General features: G+C 40.7%; 1 protein-coding gene across 7 annotated transcripts in view; it reads left to right on the top strand.

The window, feature by feature from the left end:
- Positions 1-21125, top strand: part of SASH1 (SAM and SH3 domain containing 1) — an 866583-nt gene that overhangs the window by 785584 nt on the left and 59874 nt on the right. For 6 of the 7 annotated variants that reach the window (XM_043511160.1, XM_038395547.2, XM_043511162.1 and 3 more), the window contains 4 exons: positions 2603-2643; positions 3642-3728; positions 5951-6063; positions 9885-9986. In XM_043511160.1, the coding sequence (XP_043367095.1) occupies positions 2603-2643; positions 3642-3728; positions 5951-6063; positions 9885-9986 (343 nt within the window). Of the gene's footprint in view, positions 1-2602; positions 2644-3641; positions 3729-5950; positions 6064-9884; positions 9987-16733; positions 18035-21125 lie in introns of those variants that run through there. The other variant, XM_043511166.1, reaches the window with a different exon arrangement.

The following is a 21125-nucleotide window of genomic DNA, read 5'->3' on the forward strand; positions in this document are numbered from 1 at the left end:
CTTACAAAGTGCTGGCCTGTAATTGCTTGGGTTGTCTACATTGTGAATCCCTATGAAACAAAAAAGTGTTCCCTTCTGAGGTTTTCTGAATTAATCAAAAACTCTGTGGTGCCCTCTGCTGGGAACCCAAGAAAATGCAGAAGAGCCTGGGGAATTCAGACAAAAAGGTTCATGAAATACAGAAGAGCCTCAGAGTTGCAAACACTAGCGTTACGAACTGGCCAGTCAACCACAGACCTCATTTGGAAAGTACGCAATCAAGCAGCAGCAGCAGACACACACACACACACACACACAAAAATACAGTGCAGTAGCATCTTAAATGTAAACTGCTTTAAAAAAAGGGAGGGGGGGAAAGACAAGGTAAGACAAGCTCACGAAAGCTTATGCTCTAATAAATTTGTTAGTCCCTAAGGTGCCACAAGTACTCCTGTTCTTTTTAAGGTAAGGAAACTGTGTCTGTGCTTGTTTCATATAAATTAAGATGGATAAAAGCAGCATTTTTCTTCCGCATAGTGAAGTTTCAAAGCTATATTAAGTCAATGTTCACTTGTAAACTTTTGAAAAAACCAACATTCAGAGTTACGAACAACCTCCATTCCCGAGATGTTTGTAATTCTGAGGTTCTACTGTAAGTAGAGTATGGCATGTTCTGTATACAAGACTTGAACTGGGATGGTGGTGCTGGTTTATTATGTTTTTTTTTTGTAGATTGAAATATGCATGTTTTTATTTGCATAGGTACAACATAGGCATTGTATTATCAGGCTTTATTGTATAGTAAAATGTAATAGAGCACTATGCACACATAATCACACTAATAATGGCCTTCACTGAGTGTGTGAAGCCAACAGAAATATTTTCATTGACCTGAATGAGCTTTCCTTCAGACTCCTAGATAGAGATTTTCATCTGAAGATTTCAAAGAACTTTGCAAAGTTCAGTAACTATTATTCATGGACTTAAAAACTAAGCAAATGAGTGTTACTTATCACTTTGGCTGATATTCTTACAGAATATGGGCTAAAAATAAGTCCTTTTAGCTGGATTTTGAATGAGGAAGAAGTAGTAGAGCACATGATGGGAGTCAGTCAAGTGACTGATGATCAACTCTGCCGCAGACATCCTGGGTGATCTGAGGCAAGGCACTTAGCTTTTCCATGCCTTGGTTTCCCATCTGTAAAGTCAGGGAAATGATAGTTCCCTCTCTCACAATGGTATGGTGAGGGTTTAATTAATGAGTACAGTAAAAGATGTGTTATTCAGCTCTGTACCAACTGGAAAGCTCTCTAAACCAGTATTTCTAATCTTCATAGAAAGTCTGGTGTATAGTCCGGTTGGCACAGGGCTGACAGGCTCCCTATCTGGCTCCGCATGGCTCCCCAAAAGCGGCGACATTTCCCTGCCGCTCCTAGGCGGAGGAACATCCACGAGGGGTTGGGAGTGCAGGAGGGGGTGCGGGCTCTGGGAGGGAGTTTGGATGCAGGAGGGGGCTCTGGACAGGGATGTGGGAGGGGGTTTGGGGTGCTGGAACCGGGGGAGACTCATCTCAGGCGGCTCCATGCAAGCAGCGACCTGTCCTGGCTGCTCCCAGGCTGAGGCAGGCGGCTCTGTGCACTGCCTCCGCCCAGGTGCTGCCCCCACAGCTCCCATTGGCCATGATTCCCAGCCAATGGTTGCTGCAGAGCCAGTGCTCGGGGTGGGGCAGGGTCAGTGTGCAGAGCCTCCATAGCTGTTCCTCCACCTAGAAGCAGCTGGGACAGGTTGCCGCTTGCATGGAGCTGCCTGAGGTGAGTGCCCCCGAGTCTCCTCCCATGCCCCAACCCCCTGTCCAGAGCTCCCTCCCCCTCGTACCCCGGCCCTGCACCCCCTCCCACACCCAAATTCCCTCCCTCTTAGTTAACCGGCATCCCCTATCCCCTGAACACGCCAAATAAAACAGCTTTTACTGTAGTTTATAAAGCATTTTATACTCGTAAAGTGAAAGGCACTATAGAAGTGCAAAGAGTTATACTGTCAGTTAAACATACCGTAGACTAAATGAATACAGCATCACAGAAATACAGCTTCTAAATTAGTCAGAATTCTACTTTATTATATAGAAGAAGAAAAATATGTGAATCAGGGATCCTTATGATCCCTTAGATGTACTTTGGGGTTTTAAATGCATATTTGTCTGTCTTGGTCAAAATAAACTTGTTTCAGGGTTTTCAGAGAGGAACCGAGTTAATGTGGTCAAACTACTGTGATCGGCGCTCAGAAGCTGTTTGTAAATAGCTACATTTAAAAGAAAAAGAAGGGAAAAAATTTGTTGATGCATTCGCTTGAAACCACAATTTACTGTAACTGTTTTAAATGCATATTTGTCTATCTTGGTCAAAATAAACTTGTTTCAGGGTTTTCAAAGAGGAACCGAGTTAATGTGGTCAAACTACTGTGATCGGAGCTCAGAAGCTGTTTGTAAATAGCTACATTTAGAAGAAAAAGAAGGGAAAACATTTGTTGATGCATTTGCTTGAAACCACAATTTACTGTAACCAGATAGCTCCCAGGAGATGTGAGAACTTTGCAATAATTAGTCCATTTCTCTTTTGTGTTCTAGGCTTTCCCTTCATAAATCAAGTTCTGAAGAAAGCTCTGTAGGTCAGTATGTTTCATTTCATGTTTCTCTCTGTTTAATTCTTACATCTCTTTAAGTTTTGTGTATGTTGGGTGCAATTATCAGAAGAGGTGAGTGCCAACAAATGCTAACTGAAGTTTGTGGAAGTTTGGGGGGAGGTTACACCTTTAAAAATGAGGTACAACATCTACAGGTGGCAGACAGATCCAGTCCAGCTAATACTGTCATTTTGTAAATATGCAACTTGTGAGTTGCAAATCTTAGAATGTTAGATCATTGCTGGTTTGTCCGTTTGCCTTCTTCAAGCCACCTCCCACACTAACTTTCAAATCATTAGGCATAATTTGCCAGCCTCTCTCCCTTAATTTTTGAGATACTTTGTGGTGTTTAAAAGGGTGTATTTCAAAGTTTATTTTTCAGACTGCTCTCTCACACTTAGCTCCTGTAACTAGCTCTGGTACTCATTAGCTAGACTTATAAAATCCTGAGGTTTTTGCTGAGGGTATTTGGTTTTTATTCCTTCTGAGGCTACCCACACCCGATTTAAACTGAGAAAACTAGAAAACAAATAAATGGCAGGAGATGGAGTTAATGGTCTCATAGCATTTCTCATGCAGATCAGCAAAGGAAATATATAACAAAATAACATTCCTTATCTGAGTTGGGGTTTAGTCTAAATAATTGTGCCTTAGCTAAAGAGAATAAAAAAAATACTGCAAAAATACAGCAAGGCTTGACGTGAACAGTTAAACAAATCTGAACATGAACACAAAAGGGTCTGTGTGTTATAATTCAAAAAATACATCTTGGTAACTTCTCAATCCTCCACAACTATCCTTGATGCCAAAGAACATACATTTCTTTTAGATAGTTAGATTAGCACAATTCTTATACAGATCAAATTCAGAAAATGAGCAAATTTGGGGAATTTTTCTTTCTTGGTAAAGTTACATGCTGAAGTTTTCAAAGGGGAAAATCTAATTTTCGTATTAATGTTCCTTTCCTGTACATTTTTCTTAAGGGAAAGCAGACTGGAAAAAGAAGAATAAGTATTTTTGGCAGAATTTCCGAAAGAACCAGAAAGGAATAATGAGACAGACTTCGAAAGGTAAAGCCTTTAAGGACATAGTGATACACTGCACTAAAAATGAGTCTCTGTAGCTCCTTAAAGTCGAAGAAACAAGTATCACAAAACGGAAACTAAACAAGATTATAGTAACTTGGCAAATATGGATCTATGTAAGTCTAATCTGCTAGATAAATGATCACAGATTTGATCCATTGTGACTTTAGCTCGGGGTGGGCAAACTTATTGGCCCGAGGGCCACGTCTCGGAATAGAAATTGTATGGTGGGCCATGAAAGCTCACAAAATTGGGGTTGGGGTGCAGAAGGGGGTGAGGGCTCTGGTTGGGGGTGCGGGCTCCGGGGTGGGGCCAGAAACGATGAGTTAAGGGTGCAGGAGGGGGCTCTGGGCTGGTGCAGGCTCTGCTTGGGGGTGCGGGCTCTGGGGTGGGGCTGAGAGGTTTGGGGTGCAGGAGGGAGCTCCGGCCTGGGATTGAGGGGTTCAAAGGGTGGGAGGGGGATCAGGGCTGGGGCAGGGGATTGGGGCATGGGAAGAGGCTCTGGGGTGCAGGATCCAAGCAGCTCCCAGAAACAGCGGCAGGTCCGCCCTCCGGCTCCTAGCGGAGGTGAGGCCAGGCGGCTCTGCACACTGCCCCATCCACAGGCACCAGCTCCCACTGGAGCACCAGAGGGGGCCATTGGAGCGCGTAGGAGCTGGATTGTGACCATGTTGCGGCTTCCAGGAGTCACATGATGCGGCCCCCAACCCTGCGTCCTGGCTGGCGTGGTGCAAGCCCCAGCTCCCGCTCTCCAGCGGGAGTTCGCAGGCCAGCTTAAAACAGCTCAAGGGCTGTAGTTTTTCCACCCTGGCTTTAGCTGCACTCAAAGGATGAATTATCAGCTGTATTCTGTTAGGCTTCAATCCTGCAAGGTTCTGGGTGGCCTGTTGAAGTCAATGGGAGATAAGAGTGCTCTATTAGTGGAACATGTATATCTAAATGTCCTAGAATAATCTGAAAATATTAGTGTGAAATCCTGGGGAATGGGAAAGGCTTGTTTCCAAATATAACATCTGATCCCTTTTTTTTTGCCCCAAGGCTGTGCTTTGATGCCTCTTGATCTCTTATTTGCTCACTTTGGCCTAACCCAGCTGATCTGAGGGAGGTTGTTGCAAGTCACAGTTTGGAGGCTCAGAATGTTCCTACCATTGCAAATAGATAGAGAGATTTTTCAGTTGAAGCTGGGTTGAAAAAAGCTGTACATTTAAGATGGGTTGCATCTGGCATGTAAATAGGCTACACTTGCTATGATTTATTCTTACGGCTGACGTGGAATAGTTAGCAAGAGACTCCACCCTGCTTTGGGTCTGCAGTACCTTCTCCAATTTACTTTAAGGCTGAGCTCAGCATGGGTCTGTATAGTGCCAGTTTGCAAGCATAAAAAGAGATGAAAGAGTATCTGCCTGCAAATGAAAATACATAATATGAATCCACCAGTTAGATTATCAAGGCTCCTTCCTCAATTCTGCTCCAAGTGGACACTGAGCATTGCTCTGTATTGTCTTAAAGAGTCACCCAGGTGCAGTGATGCTGTAGCGCAAACGTGGAGAGTGGGAAGGTGCTTGCAAACGCACTCTCTCCTGGTTGGATCACTCTGTTGCAGGCAGATGCCTCACCAAACCACTGAACAGGCACAATGAATGTGGTGAAAGTATGTTAAAGATGACAGGACTCTGTTTAGGATGTAAAAATGTCTTTAGAAGTGACTTATCAAGGCAAGTTGCTACATTAGCATCCCCTTTATTGCTCTGGCCACTTTCAAATGTGGTCCCAATCAGTGCTATATATACACCTATACCCATCATGATTTTGGCCGCATCTGCTTTCTTCTTACCAAACTCTGCTGGTTTCAGCACACACAGCAGGACGTTTATTGCAGGTGAGGGGCATTGATCTCCATCACTGTGGAGGCATAAGGCTGCCCTCTTACCTGTATTTTCCAATGGAACAAAAGTGGCAACCTGCAGGTTCATCACTGTGTTACGCTGCATCTCTCTGCCTGATGCAGTATCGGTCACGAAGCTGTGACAACCAGTGTTTTTCCCTACACAGATCAAATTGTGCTGTATGGGGAGGGTTCATTCAGCCTAGCCTGACCGAACTGGGTTCTGGAACTGAAGCAACATCGCCAATGCTTGTTTCCAAACATTCGCCTTTCGGTGCTGAGTCGTTTTATATGTGCGTTCATCTCTTCCTTTCTTCTTCAGGAGAGGATGTTGGTTATGTGGCAAGTGAGATCACAATGAGCGATGAAGAACGAATCCAGTTGATGATGATGGTGAAAGAGAAGATGATCACCATTGAGGAAGCACTTGCTAGGGTATGAGATGCATGTAGTTTCCCATGATTCATTCTATCCCAGCTTCCTCTGGGGAGGATGCCTTGTATCCTGTCATCTGTTGACCCAAGCAGGGTGTTTTTCTGAATAGTGCAGTGTTTGTGCAAAGAACAAAGTGGTGGTCCACAGTATCTCTGGGGAGTGTGATAGTGCCTGTACTTTATCATAAGGTCACGAGGCTGACTCCACAGTAAAGGCTGAGGTTGCACCTTCAAACTAAACCCCTATTTTGAAACACTTCTTACTTTGTTCAAGAAACTAGTATCCTTTTTCGTACAAAATTTCTTGTGCTTTCAAGCCCAGCATTTATGTAGTTCTGAATGAGGACCAGTGCCTTAGTCATGTTTGGAAAAGAATTAGGCTGAGATACTAAATGCCAAGCATACATAGCTCACTCAGTTTCACTAACTTCAGAAGAATATCACAGGCTATGAAATGCACCAGTCTGAGACATTCAAAGGTTTGGGTTTATGACTGTACCCATAAAGAGAAGGAAAATATGATGAATAGTTTGAACTCTGAAGTCTTACTGAACATCATCACACAATTCTGTGTAACCTCTGAAGAGGGTAGACCCTTGATGCATGTTATGAAAGCTAATCACATGACTGCAAGTAATTGGGTCATCGTTTTCTTATCCTAACTTCCATCCCAGCCACATCATTCACTATCCTTTCTCATTATGTAGCGTCAAATTCAGGTCTGGTCTACACCTAAAACTTCCATAGACCTAGCTACTGCATGTTGAGGGGGTGGATTTACTATAGTGACAGAAAAAATATCTTCCATCACTGACAAGTGTCTACACTACAGTGTCATAGCTGCAGCTGTGCCACTCTAGCGCATGTAGTGTAGATACACCTGCAAAATTGTGATTCTCTTGTGCCAGGGATATCTTGTATTTTATTTGTCTGTGAGGGATTGTGTGCATTCATAGCAATGTATAAATAATAATATAGACTCTGCAGTGTTTTATAAAATAATAAAACAAATAGTTTTAGCATATGATAAATGGAGACAGAGTAGATGTATCAGTGCATCTTTAAATAAATGTGTGTCACTCACGTGCAGTTAGAATATTTCAAAAGCATTCAGGCTATCTGAGCTAAGGGAGCTTGTTCCCTGTGTTAGAGGACAGCCTGCAACCGTTCAGCACATGTTTCTGCAAGCCCTTTTCCTGTTGGAAGTTCCCCCATCTGCTTACTGACCAAACCCAGTGTTGGCTAGTTTTTAATATCACATTCAGGCTAGCACTGTAAATACCCATCTAACATCTTGCTTCAATTGATTCCTCACAAAGAAGCATAAGATTTCATCTGATGTTCCCTCACCAGGATACCTTTCTGTATTGCACATTGTCCATGTCAGGCTTTGCAGTTTTTATCTGTTCTTGCTAGAATGTGCTTATTCATTAGCTGTTGTCATGCTGCTCAGGGCTACATATATAGTTTGATCTGGGGGTGTAATTTCCAGCTCAAGAAGACATACCTGTACTAGCTCTGATCCAGATAGCCCATAAAAATAGAGTGTAGCTGGGGCAGCATGAAAGCGAGAGGGGCTAACCACTGGGCACTGCTCTATTTTTAGTGTGCTAGCTCAATCAGAGCTAGCATGGGTAGCTCTCCTAAATCTGGGAATTTCTCTATTTTGTTCTTATACAAAAGATGATTTATTTTGTTCAAGTTTCATGAAAATCTGTTCAGCCATTTTTGGGGACTTGTCATTAAAATAAAGACAGATTTTTTTTTCACAAAATGCACTGGCTGACACGAACTTTTCTTTGCAATGTTTAAAAAGTAAAAGTCCAAGAAATATAATATATATGTTAATGTAGCATTAAGGTTGACATTTGCATAAGATATTCAGTGTTCAGATTGCCACAGCAATAACATTGTCCTTTTGTGCAAATATGTGATCATATAACATACATGCTGTAACATCAAGTATTATGTATGTGCAGCTTAGGTTATGGGAAAAGGTGGAGTTTAAGCATAAAATGGTGTTCATTTACTTTCTGTTTATTTACACACACTTCCTTGAGTTAGAGTGGCAAAAAAGATGAAGATCCTTTCTTTTATATTGTATGTATGCAGGGTTGTAGCCATGTTTATCCCAGGATATTAGAGATACAAGGTAGGTGAGGTGATATCTATTATTGGATCAACTTCTGTTAATGAGAGAGACACCAGCTTTTGAGCTTACACAGAACTCTTCTTCAGGTCTGGGAATGGTACTCAGAGTGTCACAGATAGATAAATACAAGGGTGCACTGGACCCTGCCATAACCACTGATGCAAAAGCTGCAGACGTCTCTCCACTGCTATGATGATCAATATCCCCCACAACACACCTTTCAAAATTCATGGGTCCTACACATGCCTATCAAAGCATGTGTTATACCTCATCCAGTGCACTGATTGCTCCCATCAGGCATTGCAAACCTTACCAAAAAACTGGATGGTGGTGAGTTGCACAGTGGGGTACCTACCCATGGTACACTGCTCTCTCCATCGATACAAGCACTCCTGTTGAGTACATGCACTGCCAACACAATGAGACAAGTATTCACACGCACCGGTGATGTACCAATGGCAGCAGCTGTATGCTGACGTAACTTAGGTCAATACAATTTGTAGAGTAGACATAGCCTCAGACACTCTGGTTACCTTCCCCGGACCTTAAAAAGAGCTCTGTGAAGCTCCAAAGCTTGTCTCTTTCACCAGGAAAAGTTGGTCCAGGAAAAGATATGACCTCAGCTACCTTCTCTTTTATATTGTATGTTGCTTGGTGAATAGTATGTCCCATTTGCTAACATGTATGAAATCATATAATAAAAAAATATTGTTAAGATTCCTAGTGTAACCTTAACAGTAACAAATTTCTCTACAATTAATTCTTTACCCTTGCATTGTTTTTTGTGTGTAATATTAAAGTATAATATGCATTATGCTTGTAGTTGTATTTCTTCCCTCTAGTGGCCTAAATTACTAGCAATAAAATGTACATCAGTAATTTTATCTTGTTTCCTTTAACAAATTTAGGTCTTGATCCAAAGCCCTTTCAAGTCAATGACAGTCTTTCCACTGATGTCAATGGACTTTAATCAGGACTGTAAACCAGGAACTGAGAATGTTTGGGGACCTAATTTTCAAACCTGGATTTTGATGGCTGCATGTTTATATACATCTGTTGTGTCTACAGATGCCACACTTGTGCACACAAATGGTTACTGAAATATGCAATTTCCAAATTTGCTAGGGGATCATTCTCATGTTGCATGCACAACAGATGCAACCTTGTGTCCAACTTCAGTGTCCTCCTTGACAATATGACCCTTTAGGAGTTGGTTCTTTTCTGTGTATTATGCCTTTTTATTGTAAAACAATAAAGATAATCATTAGTTTTAAATTTAAAAGAGCTAAATCTCAAACTTCCATCCCTAGATCACTTTCTTTGTAAGAGAGGTATAAAGACTACCTTGAGTTAACCTATGCAGTGCAAAGTGTTTCTTTAGAAAGGAATGTGTAATTTTGCATGTTGGGAGCCACAGTTCATCAGTTAAAACACAGTGTTTCCAGATCACTTCCTACATTTGATTAGTGTCATTTCCTCAAAACTTTTTTCTATTCTAATGTAATTAGAGGATTAAAAAAGAGAAATGCACTGCAGAAGTTCTGTTTTTCCCATCTTTACAACAGTATGGACAGAAACGGAAAGTGACTATTTGTTGCTGAACAATGGGTTTATGCATATCTCGTAGTTCAGTATTCATTGAGTAACATTTTCTTGTTCTTTAATTTCAGCTGAAGGAATATGAGGCCCAGCACAGGCAGTCAGGCATCATAGACTCTGCAGATTGGCCTGATGGCTCGTACCCAACATTTGACGGGTCTTCCACTTGTAATGTGAGTACCTGTCTCTATGATATCACTACCCTAATGCTACAAAACCTTTTATTGATATCCAAAAATATCCCACCTCACCAGACTGATTTATTCAACACCATCTTTTTGTGTCATGGGATACAGTGCTGCTGTCATCAAACCATCAGGAGGTCTTCAGTATTGATTGAAAATCCTCAAGGTACAAAGTCTTAAGCAAGGATTGAAAATAACTCTCTAAATATCTTCTTTTTTTGCATCCAGCTCTTCATCACTTAACATTCAAAACAAAAAATACACTAGGCAAAATACCCACCTACTATAGAGAAAAGTTATTTAGAACCTTTTTAGGCAATGGGACCTCTTTATCAAACGAAGTCAACTTCCTCAACTGATGTGAATCAGCATAGTTCCATAGACTTCCACAGAGCTCGCTGATTTACACTAGCTGAGGATCTGGCTATGATCTGAGTGCCCACTGTTTTCCATTCAAATAGCTCCAACCATCCATTTGCTAACTCCCAGCTCAGAATGTTTGCAATTTATGCCAGACCCATAAACACTAAGAGTTTTCCTGCCTTGTTGTTTTTACATCTGAGTTATGTAGATAATGACTTTCCTTGTTTGTATGGACATCAGATAGTCTGTGTCACACAATATTGAGTAAATTAATATTTGGAAGGAAAAAATCATCATTTTTGTAGAGTTGTCTACTCCCATCTGTTTATCTAATTGAAAGTTCAAAGATAAATCGTATGCCCAAACACATTTGGCAGTCCTATTCAGACTCTTTGTATCCCACATAATTAAATCATAGACCCTTGAGACTTTTTTAAAACCATGAATGGAATCTTTTAGTAAACGCAGTGGGAGGTTGGCTTCTCATTGTTAGTTGCTCAGAGAAATTCTATGTCGTCGTCTTTGGAGATTTTAAAAAAGGGGAACACAAAAATGGGGAAGCTAGTTAAATGGAAATTAAAAGATACAATCCAAAAGTGAAATGCCTGTAGGTATCATAGAAACTGTTTAATAACACTGTAACACAGGTTAAAATTAAATGTATACCCCAAATAAAAAAAAAATTGTAAAAGGACCTAAAAAGTGCCATCGTGGCTGAACAACAAAGTAAAAGAAGTGGTTAGAGGCAAAAAAGCATCCTTTTAAAAATGGGAAGTTAAATCCTACTGAGAAAAATAGAAAGGAGCGTAAACTCTGGCAAGTTGAGTGTAAAAGTGTAATTAGGCAGGCCGAAAAAGAATTTGAAGAGCAATTAGCCAAAGACTCAGAAACGAACAGCAAAAACTTTAAGTAAATCAGAAGCATGAAGCCTGCTAAACAATCAGTGGACAATCAAGGTGTTAAAGGCGCACTCAAGGAAGACAAGGCCATTGCAGAGAAACTAAATGAATTCTTTGCTTCAGTCTTCGCTGAAGAGGATGTGAGGGAGATTCCCAAACCTGAGCCATTCTTTTTAGGTGAAAAAAATGAGGAACTGTCCTTGATTGAGGTATCAGTAGAGGAAGTTTTGGAACAAATTGGTAAATTAAACAGTAATAAGTCACCAGGACAAGATGGTATTCACCCGAGAGTTCTGAAGGAACTCCAAATATGAAATTTTGGAATTTCTAACTGTGGTATGGAACCTATCATCTAAATCAACTTCTTTGCCAGATGATTGGAGGATAGTTAATGTGACACCAATTTTTTAAAAAGACTCTAGAAGTGATCCTGGTAATTACAGGTTGATAAGCCTAATTTTGGTACCAGGAACATTTGTTGAAACTATAGTAAAGAACAGAATTATCAGACACACACATTAACACATTTTGTGGGGAATAGTCCACATGGCTTTTGTAATAGAAAATCATGCCTCACCAATCTATTAGAATTCTCTGAGGGTGTCAACAAACATGTGGACAACTGTGGTCTGGTGGATACAGTATACTTTGTCAAAGGCTTTCTGAAAGTCTAGGTCCCTCACAAAAGGCTCTTAAGCAAAGTAAGCAGCCATGGAATAACAGGGAATGTCCTCTCATGGATCATAACTGTTTAAAAGACAAAGCAAAGGTAGGAATAAATGGTCAGTTTTCAGAATGGAGAGAAGAAAATAGTGGTGTCCTACAGGAGTCTGTGGAATCAGTGCTGTTCAACATATTCATAAATTATATGGAAAAGGGGGTAAACTCTTTGCAGATGATACAAAATGACTCAAGATAGTTAAGTCTAAAGCAGACTGTGAAGAGTTACAAACTGATCTCACTAAACTAGGTGACTGGGTAACAAAATGGCAGATGAAATTCAATGTTGATAAATGTAAAGTATTGCACATTGGAAAACATAATTCCAAGTATCCAAACAAAATGATGGGGTCTAAATTAGCTGTTACCACTCAAGAAAAAGATCTTGGAGTCATTGTGAATAGGTTTGAATATACACTCAATATGCAGCAGCAATCAAAGAAGCTAACAGAATTTTACGAACCATTAGGAAAGGGAAAGATAAGAAGACATAAAATATCATAATGCCTTTGACTCCATCAAACTCATTTAACGTAGACCATCAAGAAGAGGAATTTTTAATATATTAGAATCATTCTTTAAAAAGCCCTAACTTTTCACAACAGGGATGAAACCTCAGGATATGATTTTTAATGATTCACTGAAATTGGAATTTCTGGTTTTAATTAAAACTCCATGGATCTGCAGATTTTTTTTTTGGCCTTTTTCCATTAAATCTCTGAGCCAAAGTATTAGTGAGCAGTTTTTAATGGGACTCTGAAAATGTAGAAGATAATATTTCCATCTGAACACTTTGTACCCACTAACACTGTGACTGAGCCATGAGATACTAAAAGTGAAAGAAAGTAGAGAAAATAAGAGTTTCCTCCAATATTTTTAGTTTTTCACTGTATTTGACAGCTGTTTGTGTGTAGACAGGGTCTCTGCTTTGCTGATGATCAGCTCTCTCATGTACTGCTCTGGAGAAACTCACATTCATGCTCTTTCACCACATCCTGCAGTAGGATGGTTAATAGTAACACAGACACAGAGCTGCTGATGTTTGAGTACAGGGCCAAGAGAGCATTGCCTGCTCCCCAGATTTTAACACTGGTCTGGAGAGCCCTAGGAGTCTGGTAGGAGGGTATCAGGGGCTTGTGCATTAGAATTTAGAGACCCCTGCTGTGTGTGCATGATTTACCTGGTTTTGGTGTACATCTTTGACACACCAACAGGCAGGAAACAGGACAATCTATTCAGAAACTTTGCAGGGAGATACCCCGTGCAGTTAAGAAATTTACTTCAGTTGGGTAAAAGTGAGACGTTTCAAGTTGTCCCTTTAAGTCACCATTTAATGTGGATGTTAGAGAAAAGGAGACGAAAGAGCATGGTTCTTTCAGCTGTTTCAGCTTTGCTGTTTCATTAAATGAACCAAGCAAACTATGGACAAGAAGGATAGTGTGGATGTATTTATATCTTCAGAAGTCTGTTGTTTCCCCTGAATTCCAAGGGACTCCTCCAAGCCAGGCAAGTGCTCTTTCTTGCAGGGAATCATGTTGCTTTCAAGTGTGGTTATAATCAGAAAAGTGACTAAGTGCCAAAAAGCACCTTCTTGCTCTAGCATGCAGCTACACACACAAGCTTCTGCAGATATTAATAGCTGAGAAGCACGCAAATGGTTTTTCACTGACAATTCATGCATGCATCGTGTTGGTGTGGGTCCAATTGCCAATCAACTTGCCTGGCAGAGAACATCCTCCTTAATGCTATTTGTCGTCATATGGCGGTTGAAGAGATTTGGCAAGAGGTGTGAGAGAGAAGCAGATTGCAATGTTGTTCCCCTGGTCCCTCCTACTCTTTCCCAAACATCTGAGAAAAATTTACCTGCTCCTTGAATCCCCTGTTGGGGATGCTCTTAAGTGGCTTCACTAAGGTCCCTACACAGTGCAAGTGTCTCGCTTACATTATGCAAAGCACAGAAAAATAGGAACAAACGGGCAGTGTGTGCTCAGGCATGGAGTCAGTTGTCTGCCCATGTAGCTACATTAGAAAAGTGCCCTGCCCCACAACACCCCATGTTAATGGTTTACTGAGCTGAGTAATGAGGGATTTTTTTTCATTTTACTAATGGGGCCTGAAGAGACCCTGTTGCCTGTTCTTGACCCCACCCCCTCCTTACCCTCTTGGGAAGATGATGATCCACTGGTAGCTGCCAGGGGCAGAGTGCTGGGTGGTCTCCTGAAGAGTATTCCATGGTTGGTATGTCTGGGTATGAGTGCTCCTCACAGAATGCATCCAAGCATTTCGAGATAATGGTAGAATTAGGAGAGAGTTCCAGGAAACTAAGATGAGAGATCCTGAGTGGAGAGAGGATGTTGGAGGGAGACCAAGAGGGATAGGAGCTCTCAGAGTTACAGCACTTCAGACTTCGAAGTTAGTTTTGCCATGCAATACAGAACTAGAGGAGCAGTCCTACAGAGAAAGATTTGAAGGCTTAAAACAAAAATTGGTTGGTTGATTATTGATTTTCTTTTTCCTCCCAGCCCATATCATTTGCATTTGCCTAACAACAAACTGAGAGAAACAAGGTAGGTGAGGTAATAGCTGTTATTGGACCAACTTCCATTTGTGGAAGGTACAAGCTTTCAAGCTTCACAGAGCTCTTCTTCAGGTCTGGGGAAAGTTCCAGAGTGTCTGAGCTAAATAACAACCTGTCCCAACCTGTAAACATAAGGGGTTCCCACATGCTACAGGATACAATTAAGGGTTAGCAGAAAGTAGGATATGTTGCAAAGAGTTGTAATGAACCATAAAACCAGTGTTTCTGTTGAGTCCATGGTTTTCAGTGTCTAGCGAAGTTCGAATTGAAGTTCCCAGGCTTTTGAAAGTGTTGTGCAGGTTTCTTTTGAGGATGAAGATTGAGAGATCAAATATGGAGTGATCGCTTTGTGGAAAGTGTTCACCTGCAGGTAATAGGACAGTTTTGGTTTTTGTCATTGTTCTGTATGAGTTCATTCGAGAGCATAAGGATTGTCTGGTTTCACCCACAGAGGAGTTGTTGGAGCATTAATGCACTGGATGGGGTACACCAAACGATGTGATAGTCATGTTTAGGACCCAGGAATCGTGAAAGATGTGTTTGGGAGCGGGGTATTGATCATCAGAGCAATGGAGAGATGTCTTCAGGTTGTGCATTTATTGTTCTTGCAGGATGTGGTGCCGTTTAGAGCTGGTGTGTCCTGGCCTCTGGGGAGCTTCCTTTTGACAATGAGGTTGGGGGTTTGTTCAAAGGTCAGAAGAGGGGCTTTGGGAAATTTTTCTTTCGGGATGTGGTGCCCATAAATATAGGTTGTAATAGAACAGAAGAACGGCCATACTGGGTCAGACCAATGGTCCATATAGCCCAGTAGCCAGTGCCAGATGCTTCAGAGGAAATGAAGAGAACTGACAATCATTGAGTGATCAATCCCCTGTCAACCACTCCCAGATTCTGGCAATCAGAAGCTAGGGACACCCAGAGCATGGGATTGTAGCCGTGACCATCTTGGCTAATAGCCATTGATGAGCATATCCTCAGAAACTTATCTAATTCTTTTTTTAACAGTGTTCAAAAAAAGAGTTGGCTCTTTTCCAAGCTGAACAGTTCCAGTATTTTTACTCTCTCCTCATATGGAAGCTGTTCCATACCTTCTCTGTACTTTTTCCAATTCTAATAAAGCTTTTCTGAAATGGGGTGACTAAAAATGAGATGGCATACCATGGATTTATATAGAGACATTGATATTTTCTGTCTTATTATCTAACCTTTTCTTAATGGTCCTAAGATTCTGTTAGTTTTTTGACTGCTGCTGCACATTGAGTGGATGTTTTCAAAGAACTACCTTTAATGACTCCAACATCTTTCTTGAGTGGTAACAGTTAATGTAGACCCCATCATTTTGTTTGAATAGTTCGAATTATGTTTTCCAATGGGCATTACTTTGCATTTATCAACATTGAATTCCATCTGCCATTTTGTTGCCCAGTCACCCAGTTTTGTGAGATCCCTTTGTAACTCTTCTCAGTCTGCTTTGGACTTAGAAAAGTACTCAAGATAGTTATCACCTACAAATTTTGCCACCTCACTGTTTCTCCCTTTTTCCAGATCTTTTATGAATATATTGAACAGTACAGACCCCTGGGGAACACTATTTGCCTCTCTCCATTCTGAAAACTGACTATTTATTCATACCCTTTGTTTCGGTCTTTTAACCAGTTACTGATCCATGAGAGGACCTTCCGTCTTGTTTGCTTTCCCAAACAGGGTATCATGAATCAGCAAAGGGCAGGAGCGTCATCTCTTTTGTGTCTGAAGGGAGGCTGCCTTCTGTTGTTTCTAGGTTGTTAATAGTAAGGTTTTGTTTTTTTTTAAATTTGCTAAACCATAGCTGACTTGGTTCTCTGCCAGGTTCATGCAGTTTACCTTTTAATCTCATTACTCCATGACCAGTTTGTTTTTCAGGAAGTATATCTATTACTCACTTCTATAGGAAGCCATTATCCCTGCTTTATGGAAATAGTTGCTATTTTTGGTAGGGCATCTAGAGTGTAGAATTTCTAATTACTTTACTTAAATATATCTTAATATTTTGATTTCATGTCTCTTCTGGAATAAAGGCTGGTCTCATTAAATCTCTAGACAGGCTCTTGCCAAGTGTTAGGACATAAAGCAGGTGCAGATTACAAACAAGACCCTCTCTGGATTTTATACAAGTGCTTATTTGTCTTTTCCTAGGAGTTGGAAAGAGTGGGTGAAGAAAAGGGAAGGTTTCACAACCACATTGCTTTCTTTTGTATGCTAACTGATGTGACTTCTGTGCTCTGCAAAGATAGTGGCCTATTTGATAACTGTGGAGACTGAAATCATCTGCTCATCTAAAGTGGGAGTACAGCATGGAGATAGCAGTGCATAGCTCCCTACCCTGCTCTACAAATGTGCCTGAACCCTGACTTGAAAGAACCATCACTAGGATGATATGGCATAATTCCCTCTCTATGCACCTCTGCTGAGACTGCCAACTAGTACCAGTTGTCATGACCTGTTGTTCTTTTTCGTTTTTGTTTGTTTGTTTTGTGTGGCTTTTAGGGAGAGAGTATTGTGACAGAAAAGGTACCCACCACAATATATCCTCTAGGCCTGAGACCACTAATAAACATAACTGGCATTTTCTCTAGGTATCAGTTAAATTAAGTCGTCATTATCACTGGCTGCATTGTTTGTACTTTGTTTCAACTTTGATCAAGGAGGAGCTGTTTGCCATGCAGAAATCCGACTTGCTAGCACAGACTCAAAATGGGATTATCTAGTTCCATTTGAAGAGAGTTCCTCTTTTAACCATGCCATGCTCCTTTAGCCTCCCATACTGCTTGGTGCCCTCGTCAATCTCAGCAAAGAGAGCAAGGAATGAATAGGCCTAGATGATGAACTGCTCCTTCATTCCTACAAGGGGTGCCAGGAGTGAAGCCCCGTTATCAGTAGGGAAACAAGCACTGCTGCTATCTCGGTTGTCCCTGCCCTTTGACTAAACAGAGGACTTCACTCTCCAGGGCTGTCAACTCAGCACCTTTCACCAACACTAAATTAACCTACCCACTTATTTTCTTTTGTAAAGCATGTCAGCAGACCGGGACTAACTCCTAAGGTATATAAAGCAAATCACCATCTACGGCAAGGCCATTTTTTAGAAAAGCTTCCTGCTTGATTTCTGCTGTTATCCATCTTATGCTAATGCATTTCTTAATAAGACGAAACAGAGTACCCACAGAAAATAGTTCCAGTGAGTACCAAAGGTGCTATTGCTGTTTTCATTCTTTATCATTTTTCACAAAGGACATGTTTCATTTTACTACGTAGCTTAATGAGCCTAAAATTTAAAAGAATGTCAAGCATTGATTTTTGTATCTGGCCACTGTCAGAGACTGGATACTCGACTAGTTGGACCACAGGACTGATCCACTATGGCAATTCCTATGTATCTTTTTCCAATTTATAATTAAATTACTATTTAAAGAGGTTCTAAAATGTTAAATCAGGAATTATGCATGACCTGCCCCCCTTTTATAAAACTGTTGGAATAAAACATGGTCAAATAAAAGGCTACTATTAGAATTGGCTCTTAGCATCACAGTTACTATTATATTGGTTGATAAATATAAAGAAGTTGAAAAAATACAATATAATTTCTTTAAAACCAATTCTGTCCCAATATCTAAGAAAAATAATGACAGTAAATCTGTTATGCTGTACTATGTAACAGCATTGTAAGGATTAAGACTGCTGATACTTTCCAAATGCAGCAATCCTTTAAAAATCTCTACTGATTTTAGTCTTGTTACAGATGGATTCCTGAAACCTTCAACCAGTTGTTCAAGTTGTTATTGCTAATAATCTGAGACACTATATTATAGTAACAAGGAAAAAAGCCCAGCTCTTTATGTTGTAATATAGTCAGTTAAACTAATTGGAAGTAAATTAAGACAGTGAACATTCACAATCTGTATTTATTATTCGCAAAGGAGAGAATGAGGAATATGTATCATTTTTAATTATTTCAGGCACTACAGTGTACAAGGTGATATTGATAAACATAGATTGATAGCTTTAACATTTTGAAAAATGATTTTGTCCTAGAGAGTATGAACTTTCAGACATTAAAGCAAGCACATCGTTGTCTCTAACAAATAGAGACTTCTGAGTTTATGCAAGAAGATTTTCTCTTGAAAAGCTGGAAGGTGCAAGTGAATGTTTGTGTTGTACTGTTTCTTGAGGAGCTTATCGTCCCTAAGGGCTCGCATAATCTTTGAAGAAGTGGAAGCTGAGCATGCTTTTGGATGAATGCAGAGCTTTTTGTTTTTACACTGTACTGTACTTAGTCCAGTTTCAACACAGATTTGTTAGTTCCAGCATGCACTGATGTGATTTAATGCCTCTGCACTTCTTATAATATTGGCAATGCTTAGAAATAGTTATAACAAAGAAAGGATCTGTAATTGTCAAGTCTAGCTTTATAGTCATAACACTGAATTTCCAGATTACATGTAGGACATAGGACCTCATCCTATAAACTGCTGAATGCCCTAATCTCCCACTGACATCACAGGCTCAGCAGCTCACAATTAGGTCCTAGTGAGGTTGGCTAAAGAACTACAGCATAACAAAAGACCTGACCTTTATTGCCTCAGGGGTGTAGTAACCTACAGGAACATTAACAAGAGAAACACAAATCAGCATTTTAGGTTCCAGTGAGCAATTCAGTGTTTAAAAGTTGTGTGAGTACTGTGTGGTGATGATAACATAGCAGGAGTTAGTCAAAGATTTGTTAATACTTGGCTTTTAAAAACACATATTTTCCCCCTATTTCCCCTTCCCCCTGAAATTTTCCAGAGCATTTCTAAAACTTACAAGAAATGCCTATTTGGGTTAGGGTTAAAAATAAAACTTAATCAGTTTATTTGCCGTTACAGATTACCATGGAGGCCATCTCCATGCTGTGATCATTTGCCTCATTATTTGTAGGTTTAATTGCCATTGTGGCTTGTAGGGCTCTAGTGTTTCCCTGACCATTGTTGCAAGGAATTTTTATTTTCTAACAACATGCTTATGCTAAACTAATGAATATGAGGCAACTCAGCTGAAGGGTAGCATAGCAAAACTCCCATTGACTTTCAACAGGAGTTGCACATGCTTATTCTAGTGTTGGATTTGGCCCTATATAATTAATTTGTAAGAAGTCTAAGAAAAACATCCTGTTAATATTGCTAAAAATAAAAAGGATTAAAAGCCACCAGGCAACAACTGTATTTGAACATGGTGGTAGCCAGCACAGTTCTGATCATGTGGACAAGGTCATGCTGTCTTAATTTTCTACAAGATATTAGGCCATTATATGGGGGGGCGCTTCATTAATATTTCCTCTTCCTGGCTTCATGTTACCTTGTTCTTTCTATCCTTTTCCCCATCTGGCAGCTGCCTAATTCCCCTACTTTCTATTCAGCTGGCTAACAGTTCTTTCTATGGAATATGCCATTCTCAGCTTATGAATCAGCCAGCAGGAGATGCTGTAAATGTAATGTGGTTTCCCTCTCCCCACCCTGTGCCTTTGTAGACTAAGCATGTTACTTCTGAAACAAAGTCTTGCTCAGCTCAGGAATCAAGAGTTTCAAAATCCATGTGTTTCATTCCCCCACTTGGCAGGCCCGTGCCAAATAATCTTTACCTATGGTACAACAGAGAATTTTAATTGAGCTCATATTGATTGCCACTTGCCTTCCCCAGGATTGGTGTTTCCTTCATTTTGCTTATGATGGTGCCTTTAATCATTTTACTGTTGTAAAAATATTGTAATAACAGAATTTAAATTATTTCACCCCACATTAAAGGGCTACACAAATCTTACAGCGGCTTGTAGAGTTCATATACAGCATCCCGCCCCCAGCACAGGTATAAGTGGCAGTGTAGAGGTGAGGCACTACTTAGGCAAATAGAGACATGCCAGAACCTTAGGGTATGTACCCTACATAGCTCTCTCTGCACCCAAGCAGTGCCTCCCCATCTACATTGCTATTTTTAGCAGTGTAGTGTCCTGCTGATGGAGCCTTTTCCCACCATGGGGGAAGGCTCTGCTAAGGGAAAGGCAGCAGGGAAAGGCCCTGACAGCTCCCTGCAATGGGGAAAGGCTCCAGCAGAGGTGAGCTGCCAGAATCTTTACCCACTATTTTCCCCTCCTACCCCCTGCCAGAGCCTTTCATTGCCATGTGTAGCTACACACTACAGTGTGGACACCACAAGTATAGTGCCTGTACCCTTCATGCCACTGCCTGTATAGACAAGGCCCTAAAGGGGCCTCTGTTATTATGAGCCATCTTTGATATGAATTTAACTACATTTAATCACTTCACTGTTCTCACTCGAGGTTTTTATTCTATTCCAAGAAGCTGGTTCTCATGGATGATGACATTAAGCTCCATTCATTTTTAGTACAGTATATTCCAAAGAATGGCAGTCTCCCCAGGCCACCTCAGCCCTGCCAAAACCTGTCACGCAAAAGGCTGTTAAGACATACCATTGCTAGAAGCACTGTTTCACATACAGTATTATTTGGGCTGATGAAAAATGTACTAGACCTTG

The sequence above is a fragment of the Dermochelys coriacea genome, chromosome 3 (genome assembly GCF_009764565.3).
Source record: "Dermochelys coriacea isolate rDerCor1 chromosome 3, rDerCor1.pri.v4, whole genome shotgun sequence".
Taxonomy (NCBI): Eukaryota; Metazoa; Chordata; order Testudines; family Dermochelyidae; genus Dermochelys; species Dermochelys coriacea.